This window comes from Eumetopias jubatus, unplaced genomic scaffold (genome assembly GCF_037043125.1).
Source record: "Eumetopias jubatus isolate StellerSeaLion01/CBP00866 unplaced genomic scaffold, mEumJub1_p1.0 scaffold_14, whole genome shotgun sequence".
Lineage (NCBI taxonomy): Eukaryota > Metazoa > Chordata > Mammalia > Carnivora > Otariidae > Eumetopias > Eumetopias jubatus.
This window is the reverse complement of record NW_028274820.1, coordinates 55,873,953-55,895,776: the sequence shown is the minus strand read 5'-3', so window position 1 is coordinate 55,895,776 and position 21,824 is coordinate 55,873,953. Positions and strand designations below refer to the sequence as shown.

At 40.3% G+C, this 21,824-nt stretch overlaps 1 protein-coding gene across 1 annotated transcript in view; it reads left to right on the top strand.

The window, feature by feature from the left end:
- RAPGEF5 (Rap guanine nucleotide exchange factor 5) overlaps positions 1-21,824 on the top strand; it is a 236,092-nt gene that overhangs the window by 41,221 nt on the left and 173,047 nt on the right. Inside the window, exons 4-5 of the mRNA XM_088018447.1 lie at positions 3,312-3,433; positions 4,875-5,043. Coding sequence (XP_087874573.1) covers positions 3,312-3,433; positions 4,875-5,043 — 291 coding nt within the window. The remainder of the gene's footprint in view (positions 1-3,311; positions 3,434-4,874; positions 5,044-21,824) is intronic.

The following is a 21,824-nucleotide window of genomic DNA, read 5'->3' as shown; positions in this document are numbered from 1 at the left end:
CTTCAGTTCAGAGCCCGGGCCAAGTAGACATGACAGGTGAGAAGAGTGGTTGCAGTCCTGGCTGGACCACTTCACATAGCGCCTTTTTAATTTTTTTTTTAATAGATGATGGTATCAACTTTAAATCTTTTTTTTTTTTTCATTTTTAAAAAATAAAAATTGGTTGGATATGACTTTGGGTCTAGTCATGAACAGGCTCCTATGATTCTTTTTAGCTACCACATAAGGCTATGTGTAAGATGTGTCATTGCTCTCAGTTGTTTTATGTGGTCTCCATGGATATAGATTGAAAAAAGCATTGGGAGACATACGTTAATGAGGTTCATGGAAAAGAACCATCCATCCAAGTTAGAACACATTTAGGGTTCAGTGGGAGTAGAATGGGGAGAGAGCATGTGCTGTGCTATTTCAGATTCCCAGTGGTTGGGCCAGAACTTCCATCTTCCATAATCTAAGGATTGATGAGTGCCCTGGGTCTAAAGATAAAGTGCTAATATGATTGCCTAGGATGAGTCATTTTCCTTTGTCTGGTAGTAAATTGAGGTGAAGTGTTCCCCGTGTCCTACATGAGAATTACTTTCACTTTGAGATCTTTTCTATTCCTTTTGCACTATAGGAAAAATCATACTGGTTTCTTGCTCTTCAAGTAAGTCTCTAAATACCATCACCCCATTTACATTTGAGATTAGGGTTCTGTCTGCAGTACCATGAATGAATTGCTAAAAATGCAACTAGAGACAGAAGGAGACCAGGAGAAATCAAATTTTCAGCTCCAAAAATTGGAGCTGAGATAATGTTTAATGTTTTGTTATAGCAGTCACCTTGGCCTCGTAGCTAATCACCTCCATATCACAAGGTTCCTGCCTCGTATTGCAACTCCAGTTAGATCTACATGTACTCAAACGGTTTCTGGATCCAGTACAAGACTGAAAATACACTGTAAGAATGGGTGTTCAGATCGCTCCCTTCCATCTCTCCCTTTTCTTCCTCGTTGCTCTCCCCTAAGTCCCGTAGGTTTAGGTACAGTAGCTGGACTGCTGCAGCCCTGGTCAGCAAGCCCGGGGAGTAGGAGTTCAGTGCAGGGGCCCCTCACCTCATGCTGTTGGCTTTGGCGATATTAAGGATAGTGTTTATGCCTATTCCTAGTGGGGTTTTCCCTGGTGCAGATGGATTGTTGAAGGAGATTTGAAGGATAACTTGATCAAGTTGGAGGTGGAGGAGGAGAGGATCACAAGCAACTGAAACAGGAGCTTGCTGGCCGGGTGGGGGGCTCTGACGAACTACTGTTGTCACAGCAGTACTCTGGCCATATGTTTTAGTGTGTGGACTCAGGCAAGACAGAGTGAGCCCTTCCCAGTGAGACGGTAGAGCTGGGGGATTGGGGCTTTGTGGTCACCAGTATCACCTGGGCCCTGTTCAGCCACACTGCACCCGAATCTACACATTAAGCGAATCCCCCAGGTGCTCCTAAACACAATTTTGAGAAGCCCCAGTCTAGGAAACTTCTTCCCCATCACCTGTGAGCAAGGCAAACATACTCGTCCATCTAGCCACCTTTTGCAATTTGGCAGTTTGGTTTGCTTAGTAAGTGTTTGGTTGTGTCCTATTCCGGGTGGTCAGACACTGAGAGCAAGTTGAGGACTGGATTGTTCTTAGAATAAGGATTATGATGATACAGTGTTTTAATGCATGGGATAAGTGCTTTGCAAGCTCAAAGATGCTGGCTAATTGACAGAGGTGTTGAGGAATTAATTAACGCTTTCAGCCTTTAACATGAAAGGTGTCTTATAGAATTAGAAGTTGATATTGACTGTTTTGTCTAATTGCCTAGTTTATTGTGATCTGTTTTCTCCTTTTTCAAAAAACATCCGTCTATTTGACAGTTAATCTTTCTAATGTCTTAATGCTAACCCGCAACTAAATGTGTCTGGTATTGCCCTAATTGCCTTAGAGTATCTTTCAAACAGTGACACTTCACCAAAAAAAAAAAAAGTGATGCTTTATCAAAAGCTGGAATATTTGTTCAAATTTCTCAGCAGAGTGGCGCCTGGCTAGCTCAGTCTATAGAGCATGTGACTCTTGATCTTGAGGTCGTGAGTTCAAGCCCCACGTTGGGTATAAAAAAAAAAAAAAAGAAGAAAAAAAAAAACTCCAAACCACAAAACAAATAACTCTGAAAATGCAGTGCCTCATGGCATTTCTTCATATTATTGGTCACTGTGTGATTTCTAGGTATTGCTGACTATGGCCAGTCACAAAAAATAAGCAGTATTTTTCTGTTTTAGGAATAAAATAAATGTTGATGTGTTTTGGTCCTTAAATATCAAATATGGAATAAAGACAGCCATTTACACAATACATCTTTAAAAAAAACATTTTGGTGATGTTTTCATAAGGGAGAATGATTTTCAGTGAAATTTCTTCAAATGAAAACTGTATTTCAAGAAGTTGTCTTCTTTTGAGTTTCCATCTGAGGCTGATAAAGATGAAAAAGTAGGCATGAAAATACTGCCTGTAATGCCCAGACTGGGGCATGCTTTGAGTATAGTTGTGTATTTTAAGACAGATTACAGGGGATATTTTTGTGTATGTGGTTAGCAGAATCCGTCACACACATCTGGGTTTATGAGTTTATGATCTAGGCTGCTTAGCTAGATTGCTTAGACGATATTAAAAAGAATAATGGTCATATTTATTGTTCTTTGAGACAAATTTTAGGATTTAATATGTTTGGAGAGTTAGCAAACAAAACTATTTACCACTCACTGTGGTCCTAACTTTGTGTAATTTTCTTGGAGTTATTTTGTTCTCAAAAAGACTGGATAATAATCTATAAAAAGTTGAATAAAAGTTTATCACCATCACCTTGATGCTTGTCTTACCAAGGCAGAAGCATTATCTTTATATAATGGGTTGCTAAATTTATTCCTTCATTTGTTCAAACACATGTTTTGAGAACTTGCTAGCTATGTGCCTGGAATATTCTAATTTTGGGGTTTAACAGTAAGTTACATACATAGTCCCTGATATCCTGAAAATGATTCTGAAGTGAGAAAAGCAGATATTATTCATTCAGAAGGATGTACAATTACTAGGCGATTTGAAGCAAAAGTATAAGAGGGTATGATTCTAAGTTTTCTTATGGAAGTGATACTGGGCTGAAATCGGAAAGATGAATAAGAGGTGCCTGTTCATTTATTATTGAGTCCCTTGTTTAAAAAAAGCACATGAAAAGGATGATATTAATGATCAATTCTTGGGCAAATGAGTGGCAACACTGTCTTACTATGAATGGCTTTCCTTTTGTTCAGGAGGAGCTGTGTTGGGTCAGAGCTGGTAGACTGGCTTCTAGAACACTGTCCTTTTGTCCAGTGCAGATCTATGGCCATAGGGGTCTGGCAGCTCCTACTGGATATGGGAATTATGTTATCAGGTCAGTATTACATGTTTTCAAAGCACGGAAGTGTTATTTTATTAAGCTACCAGAACAAAATTTACTTGATTTTCTAGAGGATGTTACAATCTGGATGGAAATTTTTTTCACAGGTAAATATTTGCATTCTCTCACATTTTATAAATGAAAGTGACCAGTCATCTTTTGATTGTTAATTCTCACACCTTTTGTCAAAATAATTAGGTACTTGCTGATTTATAGACTACTACATCTAAGAGTCTTTCCCTTACCCTCTCCTCTACTCAGAAGGCTGCTCACAATTTTTTTTAATCAGTGACATCTTTAGTTGCTCTAAATGTGTGATTTATCTAGCTGTACTTAGAATAATTAGCAGAAACTGATTTTATGAGTGGAATGTTACGCCATTTTAACTGACTAATCATGAACAATTAGGGATATGACATATGAAAATTAGCTGTTTAAACAGAACACAAAATTGATGTTAACTAGCAACTAAAATAGATGGCAGATAGCACTTTTCTTAGTTGAGCCCAGGGAATTAAAGAATTAGAAGTTAAGCAATCTGGATTCTTAATTTAGCTTTATCATGCAGGTGCTAGTTGGTCACTAGGAGGCCCCTTTGTCTCCATAGGTAATAAATACTGAGGATCAGAGAGCATAGTAAGGTTCAGAAAGGTATACCCAAGTCCCAGTGTAGTACGGATGGGGATGTGGGTGTAATTTCAGTGAGTTGTTGATACCTAGCACCTGATATTCTTATTGAGAAAAGCGGTAACTACCTTTGAGGAATGTTACCAGCTTGCTTGTGAGGTTCATGTTTCTGGTGAGCAAAAAAATTTGTGCCAGTGTTTTTTTGGATAAGTCTCTAACTCTTGATTCCTTTTAAAACAGCCTTGGTAGCATTGACATTTTGTGCTAGGTAATCCTGTTGTAGGGGCCCGTCCTGTACATTATAGGATGTTTAGCAGTATCACTTTTTCTACCCACCAGATGCCTGTAGCACCCTCTAGTAGTGAGAACCAAAAATGTCTCCAGACACCGCCGAATGTCGCTTGGGTGTCACAGGTGCCTCTGGTTGAGAACCACAGTTTAAACTTGCGATAGTGTTACATTTGTGTATCACTCAAGTAATTAAATATATTTGTTTGCTTTGAGACACACAAGAAATTCTCCCCACTGTTTGAATTGTTACTGATTTCACCTATCTGTGAAGCAGAAGAATCATAAACTATATATGAATATGCTGGCTAAAGCCTCAAGTAATAAAAATAGGTTGGTCAGTAAGTCCCTTTTAGTTCAATGGGATTGTGAACATGAATGGACTTAGAATATATAATTATAATCCTAACGCTGGGCTCTCCCTAATAATTAGTAGGGCTTTCAATTTATTATTTGGTTTATGACTCGCTAAATAATAGACTTTAAAAAAACAGATCCTCCCCTTTTTTGTTTCCAACAGTGGACCAGAATTTGTACTTTCAAGATACCTATGTTTTCTACCAGTTTTCTTCTGATGAATGTAGCTACTTGTACTGTGAATTTGAAAGAGAAGAAGAATGGCAGAATGGTGTCAAACTTTTACTGCAACTTGTGCCTCTCATTCCTGCTAGAGCGGGCATCTGTGAACTGTAAGTAGATGCTCTTTTGTTCTAATATAAAATTATTCTCACTTAGAGACTATTTCCTGTTTCTAGGCACTGTGCTCCGCTCTTTAAGGTCACCATCTCCTGTAAGAGATAGCTGTCCCGTTGCCGTTTCTCAGGTGCAAGTTCAGAAAGGTAAAAGGAATGGCTGGAGATTAAATCCAGCTAGAAAATGGCTGATGTGGTATTCGAATCCCAGAAGTTCATGCCTTGCCAGCTACACCATGCTGTGGCTAATTTAATCATCACTGTGTGAGTTGTGATCTAAATTAGGAGTAAAGATGACTTGGCTTAGGTTGAAATAAAATAATAATTGACATATTATCTGCTGTCCAAATGGTGACTTTCCTAAGAAAGAGCTCAACCGACCTTTCTGAAAATAAGCGAGAAGCAACATTTGGCAAATTAAAACACGTGAATCACTATCACATGAAGAGAGTGAATCACTATGTGATTAAAATGAATTAAAATTCATTAGAGAAGGCTTGGGAACAAGGCTTGAGTCATGATATGGTGTTGTTGATATGTCTTTGTCTCTCCACGGAATTCATGATAAGCTTATTTTGGAATAATGAATTTCAGATTAAAATTTTCCATCAATAACTTCTCCATATTCAGTTTTCAAAATACGTTCCCATACTGTGGACTCTCGGGTCTGTGAGATTAGCAGGGCAAGTGGTGTCATTTTTATCTCATGGGTAGGAAGGTAGGTTTCAGGAGAAACACCTACAATCATCACAAGGATGAGTTACTCTTAAAAAAAAAAACAACTGGACAGTTAATCCAGGCTTTTAGAAAAGAAATAAGTGTTAGAATATTAATGAGACACCATGCTAATAGGTTGATTGTAGAAGCACATCTTAATGTCAGGAACTATGCTAACTGCTTTATATTATTTCATCTTCAGATGAATTCTAGAAGTTACTACTATTGTCGCTTTTTTATAAGTGAGGAAAGTGAGGCACAGAGGTCAGGTGGCCTGTCCAGGGTCACAGGACCCTAACTTATGGTTTTGGGTGCAATTGTAAATGGCATTGACTCCTTAATTTGTCTCTCTTCTGTCTTGTTGGTGTATAGGAATGCCACTGATTTCTGTGCATTGATTTTATAGCCTGCCACTTTACTGAATTCCTGTATGAATTCTAGCAGTTTTGGGGTGGAGTCTTTTGGGTTTTCCACATAAAGTATGACTTCCTCTTTGCTGATTTGGACGCCTTTGATTTCTTTTTGTTGTCTGATTGCTGTGGCTAGGACTTCTAATACTATGTTGAATAGCAGTGGTGATAGTGGACATCCCTGCCGTGTTCCTGACCTTAGGGGGAAAGCTCTCAGCTTTTCCCCATTGAGAATTCAAACCCTAACTGTGGAACGTTAGGGTTTGAATCCATGTCCGTGTGACTCTAATAGCTACTCTTCTAACTCCTGCCAGAGTGTGATCCAGGAGTCATTCCAGCTTCCCCTTCTAAGACACTATAAACAGAAACTATAAAAATGTTAGACAGACTCCAAAATGGTTATGACTTTACCACCACCACCTCGCGTAGAGGACCTTGGAATGGTAAAGCAAAATTCAAATGTAATTCTTCAGAAACAGAAAATGTTCTTTAGTATAAGATGCTTTTAATAGAGGTGAGAATTTCCTGAGAAAAGTCAAAGAGCATTTTAGTAAACTTTAACAAGCTTTCCAAGAAGGAGCGTGTGCTTTGGAAGCTAGAGATGACTGTGACTTGCTTTGACGCCGTGAGACTGGCCTTCTCTAGCAGCTCTTCTTGACCACTTCCTGTCCTGCACCCAGGATGGAAGAGTGTCCGGTCGCACGGGTGTACACAGATTACCAGAGCCATAAGGGCAGCTGAAATCAACTTGCAGGCAGTCCTCATGATTTTGCTCCACTGCTTTCTCCCTGACTCGGAGAGCAGATTGGGATGCCACTGGGGGAGATGACCTTGTTATAGGGAAACCCTGAATCCACTCTAGGTTCTAAAACTTACTTTCAAAATTCGATTCCTAATATGAGTTCCAGATTACCTGCAGTCATTTGTCACATCAATCACTGAACACAAATGGCATGCGTCTGGAGTTGAGAATCACTTGTGCCTTGTTTATCAGCAGGTATTTTGGTGGTGGTGGTAGCATGACCATGTACATTGGGAGTGGTCATTCCTCTGGGGCAGTTGTCATTGGGGAGCTATGGATCCATCTGTCCCATATTATAGCTACTAACTATAAAAAGATAAAATTAATGAACCACTGTGAGTCTCTAAAGGCAGGAGATAGGTATATACACATATATAAATGTGTAAATAATATACAGATATATAATTTTTTTCTATGCTAGAGTTACAAGCAAACCTCTAAGCTAGGGTAAAATTTTTGCTAAATTTTGGAAAGCCAAGGTTTAGGTTATCCAGACTTGGAAGAAAGTATGGTCGGAAAGGAGGTGCCCAGGGGCACTGTCCTCTTCCAGCTGTTGATGGCTCAGCCCTCCTGGGGCTCAATGCTTGTGATGCCCAGGGGACTGCTGGTGATCCTCATTCATTCTAACCCCTATCTCACAGCTGTTTATTCCCTCCTGTGCTGCCCTTCTCCTTCCTCTGCCTCTTTCCTTATCTGGGCAAATTCTACCCACCCCTCAAGGGGGAGCCCAAGTCCTACCTTGACCCCAAAACTTCCACGAAGTCTTCAGTTCCTGTCAGTCTGACTTTTAGTTAACTAATGGCTCCTGCTGTTTGCATCCCACAATTTTTCCATTCTTCTGTGTCATTCTTCATCTTGTGTTATCCATTCTGCTCTCTTAACCCATTTTTATGCATTCTGCTGAAATGGCCTCTAAAGTCCTCTTGATGCATTAACTTGCATTGTCCATTCACGAGCTGAAAATCCTGTCCTGTGGTCTTTACCGGCCTTTTTGGTATTTGAAGGCTATTAAGGTCTGTGTATGTGGTTCTGCATTAGGTCCCTCTAATTTGCTGTCTTCTAAATCTCTGTAAAATTATGTGAGGAAGCCACTTAACGTCTCTATGTAACGTCTCTATGTAAACACAATTCTGCACAAATGTATTTTTTTAAAGTGGATTTTTTTCTTTCCATTTAGAAAAGAATGTTTGAAGCAGGATGGCAAATGGAGCTGTTGCAGGTTTCTGGGCTAATTTGAGGAAAAAGAATTCCTATTCTATACAAAATAACTTTTACATCCAAACTGAGTAGATAATTTGAAAGGAGTGTCCAGGGTACTTTCTCTGGGAGAAAGAAATAGCAGTCATTGTATTTTATTCAAACTGAAAGCCAAATCAAGTCATCCAGAATGGACTTTTTTCTAACTCTTTTTTTTTTTTAAATTTTGTGTGGGGGGGTGGAGGTAGATTGGGGTGTGTGTGGTTGGTTAGAAATGCTGAAGTAACCGCGTAGGGAAAGGCAGCCTAATAGTGCCTTTAGGACTAGTGAGAAATGGGAGGATTTACTCTGTGAGGAAGCTTGGCTATTTCAGTTGAACCGTCTTTACAGTGGCTGCCAGCTTACCAGGGGTGGGAGCGGTAGGGCTCTGAATAGACAGAGTCTGTGAACCTCAAATACACAAAACTACATTCTCCAATTACAGGGCAGTTAACATTTAAGCTGTTATTTAAAGAGTTCTAGAGGATTGCTAAAATGTAACTTGTGCTACAGTCAGACATTTAAAGAAAAATGTGATGTCTTCATTTTTCCTCTGAGCAATCTATTATTTATTGTCCACGTGAGCCTCCATCTTGCTAGGTAGCTGGAAGGAAGGGGAAGAAGCCCATAATTTTAGTCTAATCCAGTTAAATTATTCTAATAAGGTAATTTAAAAGGCTGTGGAGCATATTTTGGTAAAACTGTTCAGTCTGGGCCCACTCCCTGTTCCTCAGGAAGACAACCTCTGGTATGTGGTGAGTGGTATGGGTCTCTTAAGCCTGGTAGAGGAGGCTCTCCTGACAGGGTGAGCCCTTTCCCATCCCTGCCGATTTTGTCTAGTGGATGGGCAGCCACTTCCCTAATGATTCCTGAGGTATAACTGGGGTGTTCTGTTGGCATCTGCTGTGGAGCCTGGGCTGGTACAAGTTGGGTTTGTCTGTCCTGGCTGGATCAGTGTCTGTTGGTCCTGCCTGGCTGATGGGCCTTCCTGTGTACCTAATGGTGTTGCCAGTGCTCCTGAGGAGTATGGCTGTGGCTTCCACAGATAGTCCATTCAGCCACTTGACATCTGTTGAAACAGCTCCCTCTCATGGCATCCCAGCCTGAGTTTTCCTGATTCTAGTTATTGAAAAAACAAAACAAAAACATGTTCATTGTTGTTACTCTTATTTAGCAGTGCACTTAATTGAATGGTATCTTAACCTTCAGATTCCTAACTAACCAACTCTAGGGAAAGCTCAGTCCGGTGGGTTAAGATGAATTTATTAGTGGGGCACCTGGGTGGCTCAGTCGGTTAAGCATCTGACTCTTGATTTCGACTCAGGTCATGATCTAAGGGTTGTGAGATGGAGCCCTGCGTTTGGCTCTGTGCTGGGCGTGGAGCCCACTTAAGATTCTCTCTCTCTCTCTCTCCCTGCCCCTCCCCTCCATTTCCTCTCTCTTTCTCTCTTTTTCCTTCTCTAAAAAAAAGAAAAAGGATGAATTTATTAGCATTATTTCATGCTCTAGACAGAGACACAAAGGGTACTTGAGGTAGATGGAACAGTGTGCAGGGCATGAGGTTAGGAAGAGTGGTGGCACGTCGAGGCAGTGCAAGGTGGCTTGATGTGGCTGGAGCAGTGAGCCACAGTGAGAGGAACTCAGCCTTTGAGAAGGGTGGGGAGCACGTCTCAGATGGAGTGCAGGGCTGTGTAAATCCATAGGGAACACAAGCATTATCTTTACACTGAATAAAGAAAATGACCTGTGTGTCGTCGGTTCTGAAATAAATACAGTTTGTTACTTGAAGTCACGGTAACATTTTTGTCATGTGTTTGCTTAATCAACATGTACAGAGTTCATGGGGCTGTGATCCATTTCTATGTAAAAGGGGTCTCCCTACTTAAAAAAAATGGGGAAGAATTGGCGTAGTCACTTGGCCTAAGCTGGCCTGGCAGTGACAACAATAATAAAATCAATAGTAGCAGTAATGATTAACACTTCTTACAACAGAAGTTTGAAGTTACAGATGAAGGAGCTGAGGCAAGGCGGGTTGCGTAACTTGCCAAAGGGACAGGCCTCTGTACTTGGTGGCAGTGACGTAAAATGAAGGCAGAAGCTGAGCTTGGAAGTGACCTCTATGGCAGTGGTTCTCAACCATGATCCTTTCAAAAAGAAGGAGGCATAATTTGAGATCTACTGAGTCAGGCTTGGGATGGAGAGCTGAGACAATCCTATCAGTACTTAATGTCAAGTTCTAAAGGGGAGGCTAATGTACACCAAAGTTGAAGTCAACAGTTCTGTAAAGTCAGCCATACAGAAAGAGCTTGGTTAAGTGACAGGAAATGTGAATGTTAATTAAATCAAAGTTGTAAAATACTATGTAAAGAAGTCAGATTAATACCTTTATGACGAAGATTTTATCAAGCATGGTACTTACCACCACTTGGCTGACACTCCTGAAATTCTGTACATTTAGCTTCATAAAGGTTTATATTTGGAAGGGAGTGCGGAGTCCTTAGATAACTGAATTTGCTCCTCTTAGCTTTTAGGTAAGGAAAAGGGACAGGGAGAAGATCTGGGAAGAGGCAACCACCCATACCCTTCTCAACAGGCATTAACTGACCAGCAGGTTTGTGTGAAGTACAAGTTTGTGCTTGGCCCTGTGGGGATACGACCATATGTAAGTAATTACGTAAGGCCCTTTATGAGGCTAGCATTATTAGGACAAAATTCAGAAAGAGAAAATGTGAAAACCAGAAACTTTCTCAACAAATATTAGTAAATGGGATCCAACAATTTATAAAAGTGATAATACATCATGAAAAACAGGACTTTATCCCAGGAATAAAAGGATGGTTCAAAGTTTAAAAATCAATCAGTATAGTTCACCAGATTTAGTCTAACAGGAAAAACTGTATGATAAACTCCATTGATACAGAGAAAGCATTTGAAAAAATTCATTATCCATTCAGGATAAAAAGTCTTAGAAAATGAGGACTATAAAGAAACTTCTTCAATCTGATAAACCTTACATAAAACCTATGGCTTACATCATACTTAATAGTGGAAGACTGAATGCTTTCCCACTAAGGGAACAAGGCTAATACATCTCCTTTTAATTATTTCTCTTCAACACTAGTCAGTGCAATAAGACAAGATAAAGGCATAAAATGTATACAGACTAGAAGAAAAAATAAAGCCACCTCTCTCTGCAGATGACTTAATTATATAAATACAAAATCCCAAGGAATCTACAAAAACCTACTAGAACTAATAAGCAGGTTTAGCACGGTCACAAGTTACAAGGTCAGTATACAAAAATGAATTCTGTTTCTATGTACTAGCACAAAAAACACTGAAATACTCAGGTACATATCTAAAAAGTGTGCAAGAGCTGTATGTGTCAAACACTTCATGAGTCTGATGGAAAAAAATCAAATAAAACTTAAATAAGAGGATCGCTCCATGTTCATGGAATGGAAGACTTACTATTATTAAGACCTTAATTCTCCCCAAGCTGATGTATCTTTTTAAAAAAAATTTTTTATTGTTATGTTAATCACCATACATTACATCATTAGTTTTTGATGTAGTGTTCCATGATTCATTGTTTGTGCATAACACCCAGTGCTCCACGCAGAACGTGCCCTCTTTAATACCCATCACCAGGCTAACCCATCCCCCCACCCCCCTCCCCTCTAGAACCCTCAGTTTGTTTTTCAGAGTCCATCGTCTCTCATAGTTCGTCTCGCCCTCCAATTTACTCCCCTTCATTCTTCCTCTCCTGCTATCTTCTTCTTCTTTTTTTTCCCTAACATATATTGCATTGTTTGTTTCAGAGGTACAGATCTGTGATTCAACAGTCTTGCACAATTCACAGCACTCACCATAGCACATACCCTCCCCAATATCTATCACCCAGCCACCCCATCCCTCCCACCCCCCACCACTCCAGCAACCGTCAGTTTGTTTCCTGAGATTAAGAATTCCTCATATCAGTGAGGTCATATGATACATGTCTTTCTCTGATTGACTTATTTCACTCAGCATAACACCCTCCAGTTCCATCCACGTCGTTGCAAATGGCAAGATCTTATTCCTTTCGATGGCTGCATAATATTCCATTGTGTATATATACCACATCTTCTTTATCCATTCATCTGTCGATGGACATCTTGGCTCTTTCCACAGTTTGGCTATTGTGGACATTGCTGCTATAAACATTGGGGAGCACGTACCCCTTCGGATCCCTACATTTATATCTTTGTGGTAAATACCCAGTAGTGCAATTGCTGGATCGTATGGTAGCTCTATTTTCAACTGTTTGAGGAACCTCCATACTGTTTTCCAGAGTGGTTGTACCAGCTTGCATTCCCACCAACAGTGCAGTGTAGGAGGGTTCCCCTTTCTCTGCATCCCCGCCAACATCTGTCGTTTCCTGACTTGTTAATTTTAGCCATTCTGACTGGTATGAGGTGGTATCTCATTGAGGTTTTGATTTGGATTTCCCTGATGCCGAGTGACGTTGAGCACTTTTTCATGTGTCTGTTGGCCATTTGGATGTCTTCTTTGGAAAAATGTCTGTTCATGTCTTCTGCCCATTTCTTGATTGGATTATTTGTTCTATGGGTGTTGAGTTTGATGAGTTCTTTATAGATTTTGGATAAGAGCCCTTTATCTGATATGTCATTTGCAAATATTTTCTCCCATTCTGTCGGTTGTCTTTTGGTTTTGTGGACTGTTTCTTTTGCTGTGCAAAAGCTTTTTATCTTGATGAAATCCCAATAGTTCATTTTTGCCCTTGCTTCCCTTGCCTTTGGCGATGTTTCTAGGAAGAAGTTGCTGCAGCTGAGGTCGAAGAGGTTGCTACCTGTGTTCTCCTTTAGAATTTTGATGGACTCCTGTCTCATATCTAGGTCTTTCAACCATTTGGAGTCTATTTTTGTGTGTGGTGTAAGGAAAGGGTCCAGTTTCCTTCTTCTGCATGTGGCTGTCCAATTTTCCCAACACCATTTGTTGAAGAGACTGTCTTTTTTCCATTGGACATTCTTTCCTGCTTTGTCGAAGATTAGTTGACCATAGAGTTGAGGGTCCATTTCTGGGCTCTCTATTCTGTTCCATTGATCTATGTGTCTATTTTTGTGCCAGTACCATACTGTCTTGATGATGACAGCTTTGTAATAAAGCTGGAAGTCCGGAATTGTGATGCCGCCAGCTTTGCTTTTCTTTTTCAACATTCCTCTGGCTATTCGGGGTCTCTTCTGGTTCCATACAAATTTTAGGATTATTTGTTCCATTTCTTTGAAAAAAGTGGATGGTATTTTGATGGGGATTGCACTGAATGTGTAGATTGCTCTAGGTAGCCTTGACATCTTCACAATGTTTGTTCTTCCAGTCGATGAGCATGGAATGTTTTTCCATTTCTTTGTGTCTTCCTCAATTTCTTTCATGAGTATTTTATAGTTTTCTGAATACAGATCCTTTGCCTCTTTGGTTAGATTTATTCCTAGGTATCTTATGGTTTTGGGTGCAATTGTAAATGGCATTGACTCCTTAATTTGTCTCTCTTCTGTCTTGTTGTTGGTGTATAGGAATGCCACTGATTTCTGTACATTGATTTTATAGCCTGCCACTTCACTGAATTCCTGTATGAGTTCTAGCAGTTTTGGGGTGGAGTCTTTTGGGTTTTCCACATAAAGTATCATATCATCTGCAAAGAGTGAGAGTATGACTTCCTCTTTGCCGATTTGGATGCCTTTGATTTCTTTTTGTTGTCTTATTGCTGTGGCTAGGACTTCTAATACTATGTTGAATAGCAGTGGTGAGAGTGGACATCCCTGCCGGGTTCCTGACCTTAGGGGGAAAGCTCTCAGCCTTTCCCCATTGAGAATGATATTCGCTGTAGGTTTTTCATAGATGGCTTTTATGATATTGAGATGGGTACCCTCTGTCCCTATACTCTGAAGAGTTTTGATCAAGAAAGGATGCTGTACTTTGTCAAAGGCTTTTTTTGCATCTATTGAGAGGATCATATGATTCTTTTTCTTTCTTTTGTTAATGTATTGTATCACGTTGATTGATTTGCAGATGTTGAACCAACCTTGCGGCCCAGGGATAAATCCTACTTGGTCATGGTGAATAATCCTTTAATGTACTGTTGGATCCTATTGGCTAGTATTTTGGTGAGAATTTTTGCATCCATGTTCATCAAGGATATGGATCTGTAATTCTCCTTTTTGATGGGGTCTTTGTCTGGTTTTGGGATCAAGGTAATGGTGGCCTCATAAAATGACTTTGGAAGTTTTCCTTCCATTTCTATTTTTTGGAACAGTTTCAGGAGAATAGGTATTAATTCTTCTTTAAATGTTTGGTAGAATTCCCCTGGGAAGCCATCTGGCCCTGGGCTTTTGTTTGTTGGGAGATTTTTGATGACTGCTTCAATTTCCTTAGTGGTTACAGGTCTGTTCAGGTTTTCTATTCCTTTCTGGTTCAGTTTTGGTAGTTGATACATCTCTAGGAATGCATCCATTTCTTCCAGGTTATCTAATTTGCTGGCATAGAGTTGCTCATAATATGTTCTTATAATTGTTTGTATTTCTTTGGTGTTGGTTGTGATCTCTCCTTTTTCATTCATGATTTTGTTGATTTGAGTCATTTCTCTTTTCTTTTTGATAAGTCTGGCCAGGGGTTTATCAATCTTGTTAATTCTTTCAAAGAACCAGCTCCTACTTTCGTTAATCTGTTCTACTGTTCTTTTGGTTTCTATTTCATTGATTTCTGCTCTGATCTTTATTATTTCTCTTCTCCTGCAGGGTTTAGGCTTTATTTGCTGTTCTTCCTCCAGCTCCTTTAGGTGTAGGGTTAGGTTGTGTATTTGAGACCTTTCTTGTTTCTTGAGAAAGGCTTGTATTGCTATATACTTTCCTCTCAGGACTGCCTTTGCTGTATCCCAAAGATTTTGAACAGTTGTGTTTTCATTTTCATTGATTTCCATGAATTTCTTAAATTCTTCTTTAATTTCCTGGTTGACCCATTCATTCTTTAGTAGGATGCTCTTTAGCCTCCATGTATTTGAGTTCTTTCCGACTTTCCTCTTGTGACTGAGTTCTAGTTTCAAAGCATTGTGGTCTGAAAATATGCAGGGAATAATCCCAAACTTTTGGTACCGGTTGAGACCTGATTTGTGACCTAGGATGTGATCAATTCTGGAGAATGTTCCATGGGCACTAGAGAAGAATGTGTATTCTGTTGCTTTGGGATGGAATGTTCTGAATATGTCTGTGAAGTCCATTTGGTTCAGTGTGTCATTTAAAGTCTTTATTTCCTTGTTGATCTTTTGCTTAGATGATCTGTCCATTTCAGTCAGGGGGGTGTTAAAGTCCCCCACTATTACTGTATTGTTATCAATGTGTTTCTTTGCTTTTGTTATTAATTGCCTTATATAATTGGCTGCTCCCGTGTTAGGGGCATAGATATTTACAGTTGTTAGATCTTCTTGTTGGATAGACCCTTTAAGTAGGATATAGTGTCCTTCCTCATCTCTTATTACAGTCTTTGTCTTAAAATCTAATTTGTCTGATACAAGAATTGCCACCCCAGCTTTCTTTTGGTGTCCATTAGCATGATAAATGGTTTTCCACCCCCTCACTTTCAATGTGGGAGTATCTTTGGGTCTAAAATGAGTCTCTTGCAGACAGCATATTGATGGGTCTTGTTTTTTAATCCAATCTGATAGCCTGTGTCTTTTGATTGGGGCATTTAGCCCATTTACATTCAGGGTAACTATTGAAAGATATGAATTTAGTGCCATTGTATTGCCTCTAAGGTGACTGTTACTCTATATTGTCTGTGTTTCTTTCTGGTCTTTGCTGCTTTTAGGCTCTCTCTTTGCTTAGAGGCCCCCTTTCAATATTTCTTGTAGGCCTGGTTTCGTGTTTGCAAATTCCTTTAGTTTTTGTTTGTCCTGGAAGCTTTTTATCTCTCCTTCAATTTTCAATGACAGCCTAGCTGGATATAATATTCTTGGCTGCATATTTTTCTTGTTTAGTGCTCTGAAGATATCATGCCAGTCCTTTCTGGCCTGCCAGGTCTCTGTGGATAGGTCTGTTGCCAATCTAATGTTTCTACCATTATAGGTTATATATCTCTTCTCCCGAGCTGCTTTCAAGATTTTCTCTTTGTGTCTGAGACTCGTAAGTTTTACTGTAAGATGTCAGGGTGTTGACCTACTTTTATTGATTTTGAGAGGGGTTCTCTGTGCCTCCTGGATTTTGATGCCTGTTTCCTTCTCCACATTAGGGAAGTTCTCTGCTATAATTTACTCCAATATGCCTTCTGCCCCTCTCTCTCATTCTTCTTCTTCTGGGATCCCAATTATTCTAATGTTGTTTCATCTTATGGTATTGCTTATCTCTCGAATTCTGCCCTCGTGATCCAGTAGTTGTTTATCTCTCTTTTTCTCAGCTTCTTTATTTTCCATCATTTGGTCTTTTATATCGCCAATTCTCTCTTCTGCCTCATTTATCTTAGCAGTTAGTGCCCCCATTTTTTATTGCACTTCATTAATAGCCTTTTTGATTTCGATTTGGTTAGATTTTAGTTCTTTTATTTCTCCAGGAAGGTTTCTCTAAAAACTTCCATGCTTTTTTCAAGCCCAGCTAGTATCTTTAAAACCATGATTCTGAACTCTAGGTCTGACATCGTACTAATGTCCATATTGAGTAGGTCCCTGGCAGACGGTACTACCTGTTGTTCTTTTTGCTGAGGTGATTTTTTTCGTCTTGTCATTTTGTCCAGAGGAGAATAGATAAATGAGAGAACGAAATGCTAAGAGGTTAACAACGTCCCCAGCAAATATACTCTAAACAAATCAGAAAAGACCTGAAACCAGGGGAAAAGAAAGGGAGAGAAAGAAAAAAGAAAGAGAAAAAAAAGAAAAAGAACAAGATAAAAACAAACAAAAACAAAACAAAACAAAACAGAATATGATCAAATTGGATCAGGCTAGTGCATAGATCAGTGCCACACACTAGATTTGGGGTGTATTTTGGTCTGTTAGAAGAAAGTGCCTCCTAAAATTTTAAAGAAAGAAAGACATATATGTACAAAATAAGGGTTGATACAATGAAGGGATGGAAGATGACTGTAAAGATGAAAATTATAAAAGATTTTATAAAAGGAATTGATAAGATAAGAAGTTGCTTGAAAAAAGAAAGAAGAGGATTTAAAAAGGGAGAGAATGTGATCAGGCAGGAGACTAGAACAAAGCCATACACTAGTGATTTAGGGAATATTTTGATCTGTTAGAAGAAACTGTATCTCAAAATTTTAAAGAGAGAACAACATATATATATGCCAAAAATAAGGGTAACCACTATGAAGGGATAGAATATGACTCTAAAAATGAAAAAAAATGTGTTTTTTAAAAAAGGGATTGATAAGATGTTGGTTGAAAAAGGGAAAAAGAAAAATTCAAAAAAAACCCAGTTAAATTAACTTTGCAAAACTAATGAATCATGGTAAAAAAGCCATGAATTCTATGTGCAGTATTCCCCTAGCGCTGGAGTTCTCCCGTTTTCCTTGATCAGTAAACTTGGTCTTGGCTGGCTGTTTGTGCTGATCTTCTGGGGGAGGGGCCTGTTGCTGTCGTTCCCAAATGTCTTTGCTGGAGGTGAAATTGCCCCCCTTGTCCATCCGGGCTAAGCAATCTGCTCGGGTTTGCTCTGGGCAGCTTTTGTTCCCTGCAAGCCCTTGGTACAGCTTTGGAGGACGAGAGTGAAAATGGTGGCCTCCCAATCTCCGCCTGGAGGAGCCGAGAACTCGGGGCCCCGCTCCTCAGTGCACCCCCAGAGAAAAGCAGTGAGTCACTCCTGTCTCCCCAGTCTCTGGCTGCACTCCGTGCTCACCCGGCCTGTGACTGAGCGTTTCTATCTCTGGCATCCGACCCCGTTTGGAGTCTCCAAACCCAGCAGATCCCTGCGGTGCGCTCCCGTGCCGCTCCTCCCGGGGGAGGAAGGGGAGTCTCCCTGGCTCTGCTGCTTGTTGGGTCCCTGCTTGAGGAGCAGTGGCCCGATTGGGCCGCGGATCTCAGTTTATGGCAACCCCGAGCTGAGAGCCCGCGCCTCGGCTCCATCTCTGCAGCCGGCTTCCCTGCTCTGATATGTGGGAGCTCTGGCGCATTCAGGCTCCCCCGGTCTTTCTGTGACCCCGAGGGTCCTGAGACCACACTGTCCCATGAGGGTTCTACCCCCAGCTTAGCCACTGGAGCGACGTCCCTCAGCGGAGCCGGCTTCTAAAAGTTCTGATTTTGTGCTTCGCGGCTCTATCACTTGCCAGAAGCAGCCGACGGAGGCCCCCTCCCCCGCCGTCTATCCTCCCGAGTATCCCCTCAGATTCACTTCTCTGCACATCCTACCTTCCAGAAAGTGGTCGCTTTTCTGTTCATAGAGTTGTTGCTATTCTTTTCTTCGATCTCCTGTTGAGTTCGTAGGTGTTCAGAATGGTTTGATCCCTATTCAGCTGAATTCCTGAGACCAGACGAAATCCAGGTCTCCTACTCCTCCGCCATCTTGGTCTGTCCCCCCCGCCCCCCCCACATATCTTTTCAATGGCAGTCATCTTGTCTATTGGCCTCACCACACCTGCATAATAGTAAAACCTACTTTGGAAACACTGACCTCTGAACAGGGAGTGTCCTGGTGCTAAGTCCTCAGACTTCTTTCTCTGCTCTCATTCTGGCTGTGCCCTCACCCAGTCCTTTATTTAATATCCTCCCCATGGTGGTGATTTCCAAAATTCAGATCCCTGTCTCCCCTTGGCACCCCACATACGCTAATGCAGCCACCACCTTCCACCCTGTCACCTCCATTCCTTTATTGTCCTTATTCTGCCTAACTTTGCCTTGTCTACCTGACATGTTTAAGCAAGGTGAGAAATTGATTGGCATCCTTAATTTCTGAACTGGTGCTGAATTAACATCTTCTAAGTGGGAGATCTACTTCAAGTCCACCATTCCTATGTCCCAAACCTACCTTTTATATTCCTGACTTTTCCTAATTAGATTCTCATTTTATGCTCTTTGGGGAAGAGGAAATAAATATTGGATGAGTAAACATTTTTTGAATATTTCTCAAAAAAATTTTGTGATGGAGCTTGGCATAAGTTTCATATTAGGATCTTAGGTGAAGAAAGTTTCCATTTACTACTTTAAATTTTACAAAAAATGCTATGAAATCAGCTGGTCTTAGTCTTTGTTATTACTCATCACCCCCTCCCCCAAGGAAGCACTAAGCCCTCCAAAATTTCCATTGTTTACAGAAAAGACTTATTCTAGATGTGGGAACAGATTGCTTATTTTTATCAGAGTACATAATTATTTAAGAGTAGTACAGGAATTTTAACAGAAGTTGAACTTTTAGGCCTGGTTGTGCTAGCATTTGAAATGTAGCTGTTTAAATATTAACTATTAATTCTCAAATCTTCAATATAAAATGCAAAAATATCAATAATAATTTTATTCGATTTTGGATGAATGTGTAACTATATATCCTGGACTCAGTGAAACCTGTCACATTCACATTTTACTAGTGTTTGGTAAATGGCCTCTGTAAGCACAACTAGTAGCCTGATCCTGTGAAAAATTAACTTCCCTTTAGAAGGTTGAACAGAAGGTTGTATTCATGATATCAAAGATGGTAAGAAAAATCTAATTCTCATTTTTCTACCATCCCACTTTTTCTTTTTTGTCATAAGAATGTGCTTTGTTATGCAAAATGGATGTGTCCAGATTATAGATGTTAGAGAAGGTGAGTGTACTTTCTTAGTCTCCTGGGACCAGTGGGTGTTAGATGTCGTGGAGATTGAGTCTGTCCTCCTGGAGGAGCATTCTCTTTGGCAGTGTCTAGGACTTGATATCAGTGATTTCTAAGGAAGAAAAATTTCAAATCTGGCCCAGGAAATATTTCTGCAAGAGAAAGGCCTTGAAGTTTCCTTGCCTGACAGTCAGCAAGTACAGAACAGACTCTGTGAACTGTGGCATCATCCGCTGACTTAACATCATTAGTTCTCAGTTTGGTGGAGGGAGAGTCCCTCTTTCTGCTCAAGACTCATTCTTCTCTCTGGGCTGTGGGTCCTTCCCCTCCTTGGAGACTTCCTTTTCCTGCTTTCTCATATCTCTCTGTTGGCTCTTTTCTTTCAGCAAATGATTCCCTCAATCGTAATAACCGGCTTTGATTTTATATCCTCTTCTAGTTACTTCTCCATCAATCTCGTTTGTTTTACAGCCGAAGTTCATAGCCCTCAGCACAAAACAAAATCTCTTTAGCAGTATCAGATGAGGCCCTGGCTGATCTGGCCTTGGCTTTATCTCCTGCCATTTCCTACTTTCTTGTCCTGGTAATCCTGCTACAATTCCAGGGCCACTTCTTATCCATCCAAACTTCACCCTGGATATCACTTCTCCCAAGAAGTGCCTCTGACAATCACAGATAAGGCTAAGTGACTCTCACTTGTGTTGGCAGAGTATCTTAAAGATGGAGTTTGCTAAACCCACTGATGGTTTTGTTTTCTTTCTTTTTAAAATACAAACAATTTAACTTTATTGAAATTAGGAAAAAATACACCTCAGAAGCTACATGTTTCTCTGTAGGAATGATAATCTGATTGTGGCAAAACTCAATATTCATGCATTCTTGAAATTTGCCTAATTTTTCTTCTTTAGCCCATTAGATTTCCTGGTATATTATTATCATAATTTGGCTTGCCTTTTCCTGTGTAATTTGTGTATATTTTTCAGAAATGCTGATTAATGGGTGCCTGGGTGGCTCAGTTTGTTAAGTGTCCGACTCTTTTTTTTATTATTATGTTATGTTAATCACCATACATTACATCATTAGTTTTTGATGTAGTGTTCCATGACTCATTGTTTGCATATAACACCCAGTGCTCCATGCAGAACGTGCCCTCTTTAATACCCATCACCAGGCTAACCCCTCCCCCCACCCCCCTCCCCTCTAGAACCCTCAGTTTGTTTCTCAGAGTCCATAATCTCTCATGGTTCGTCTCCCCCTCCGATTTCCCCCCCTTCATTCTTCCCCTCCTGCTATCTTCTTCTTCTTCTTCTTTTTTTTTTTAACATATAATGTATTATTTGTTTCAGAGGTACAGGTCTGTGATTCAACAGTCTTACACAATTCACAGCGCTCACCATAGCACATACCCTCCCCAATGTCTTATCACCCAGCCACCCCATCCCTCCCACCCCCCACCACTCCAGCAACCCTCAGTTTGTTTCCTGAGAGTAAGAATTTGTCATATCAGTGAGGTCATATGATACATGTCTTTCTCTGATTGACTTATTTCACTCAGCATAATACCCTCCAGTTCCATCCACGTTGTTGCAGATGGCAAGATTTCATTCCTTTTGATGGCTGCATAATATTCCATTGTGTATATATACCACATCTTCTTTATCCATTCATCTGTCGATGGACATCTTGGCTCTTTCCATAGTCCAGAGAAAGGGGAACCCTCCTACATGGTTGGTGGGAATGCAAGCTGGTGTAGCCACTCTGGAAAATAGTATGGAGGTTCCTCAAAAAGTTGAAAATAGAGCTACCGTACGACCCAGCAAT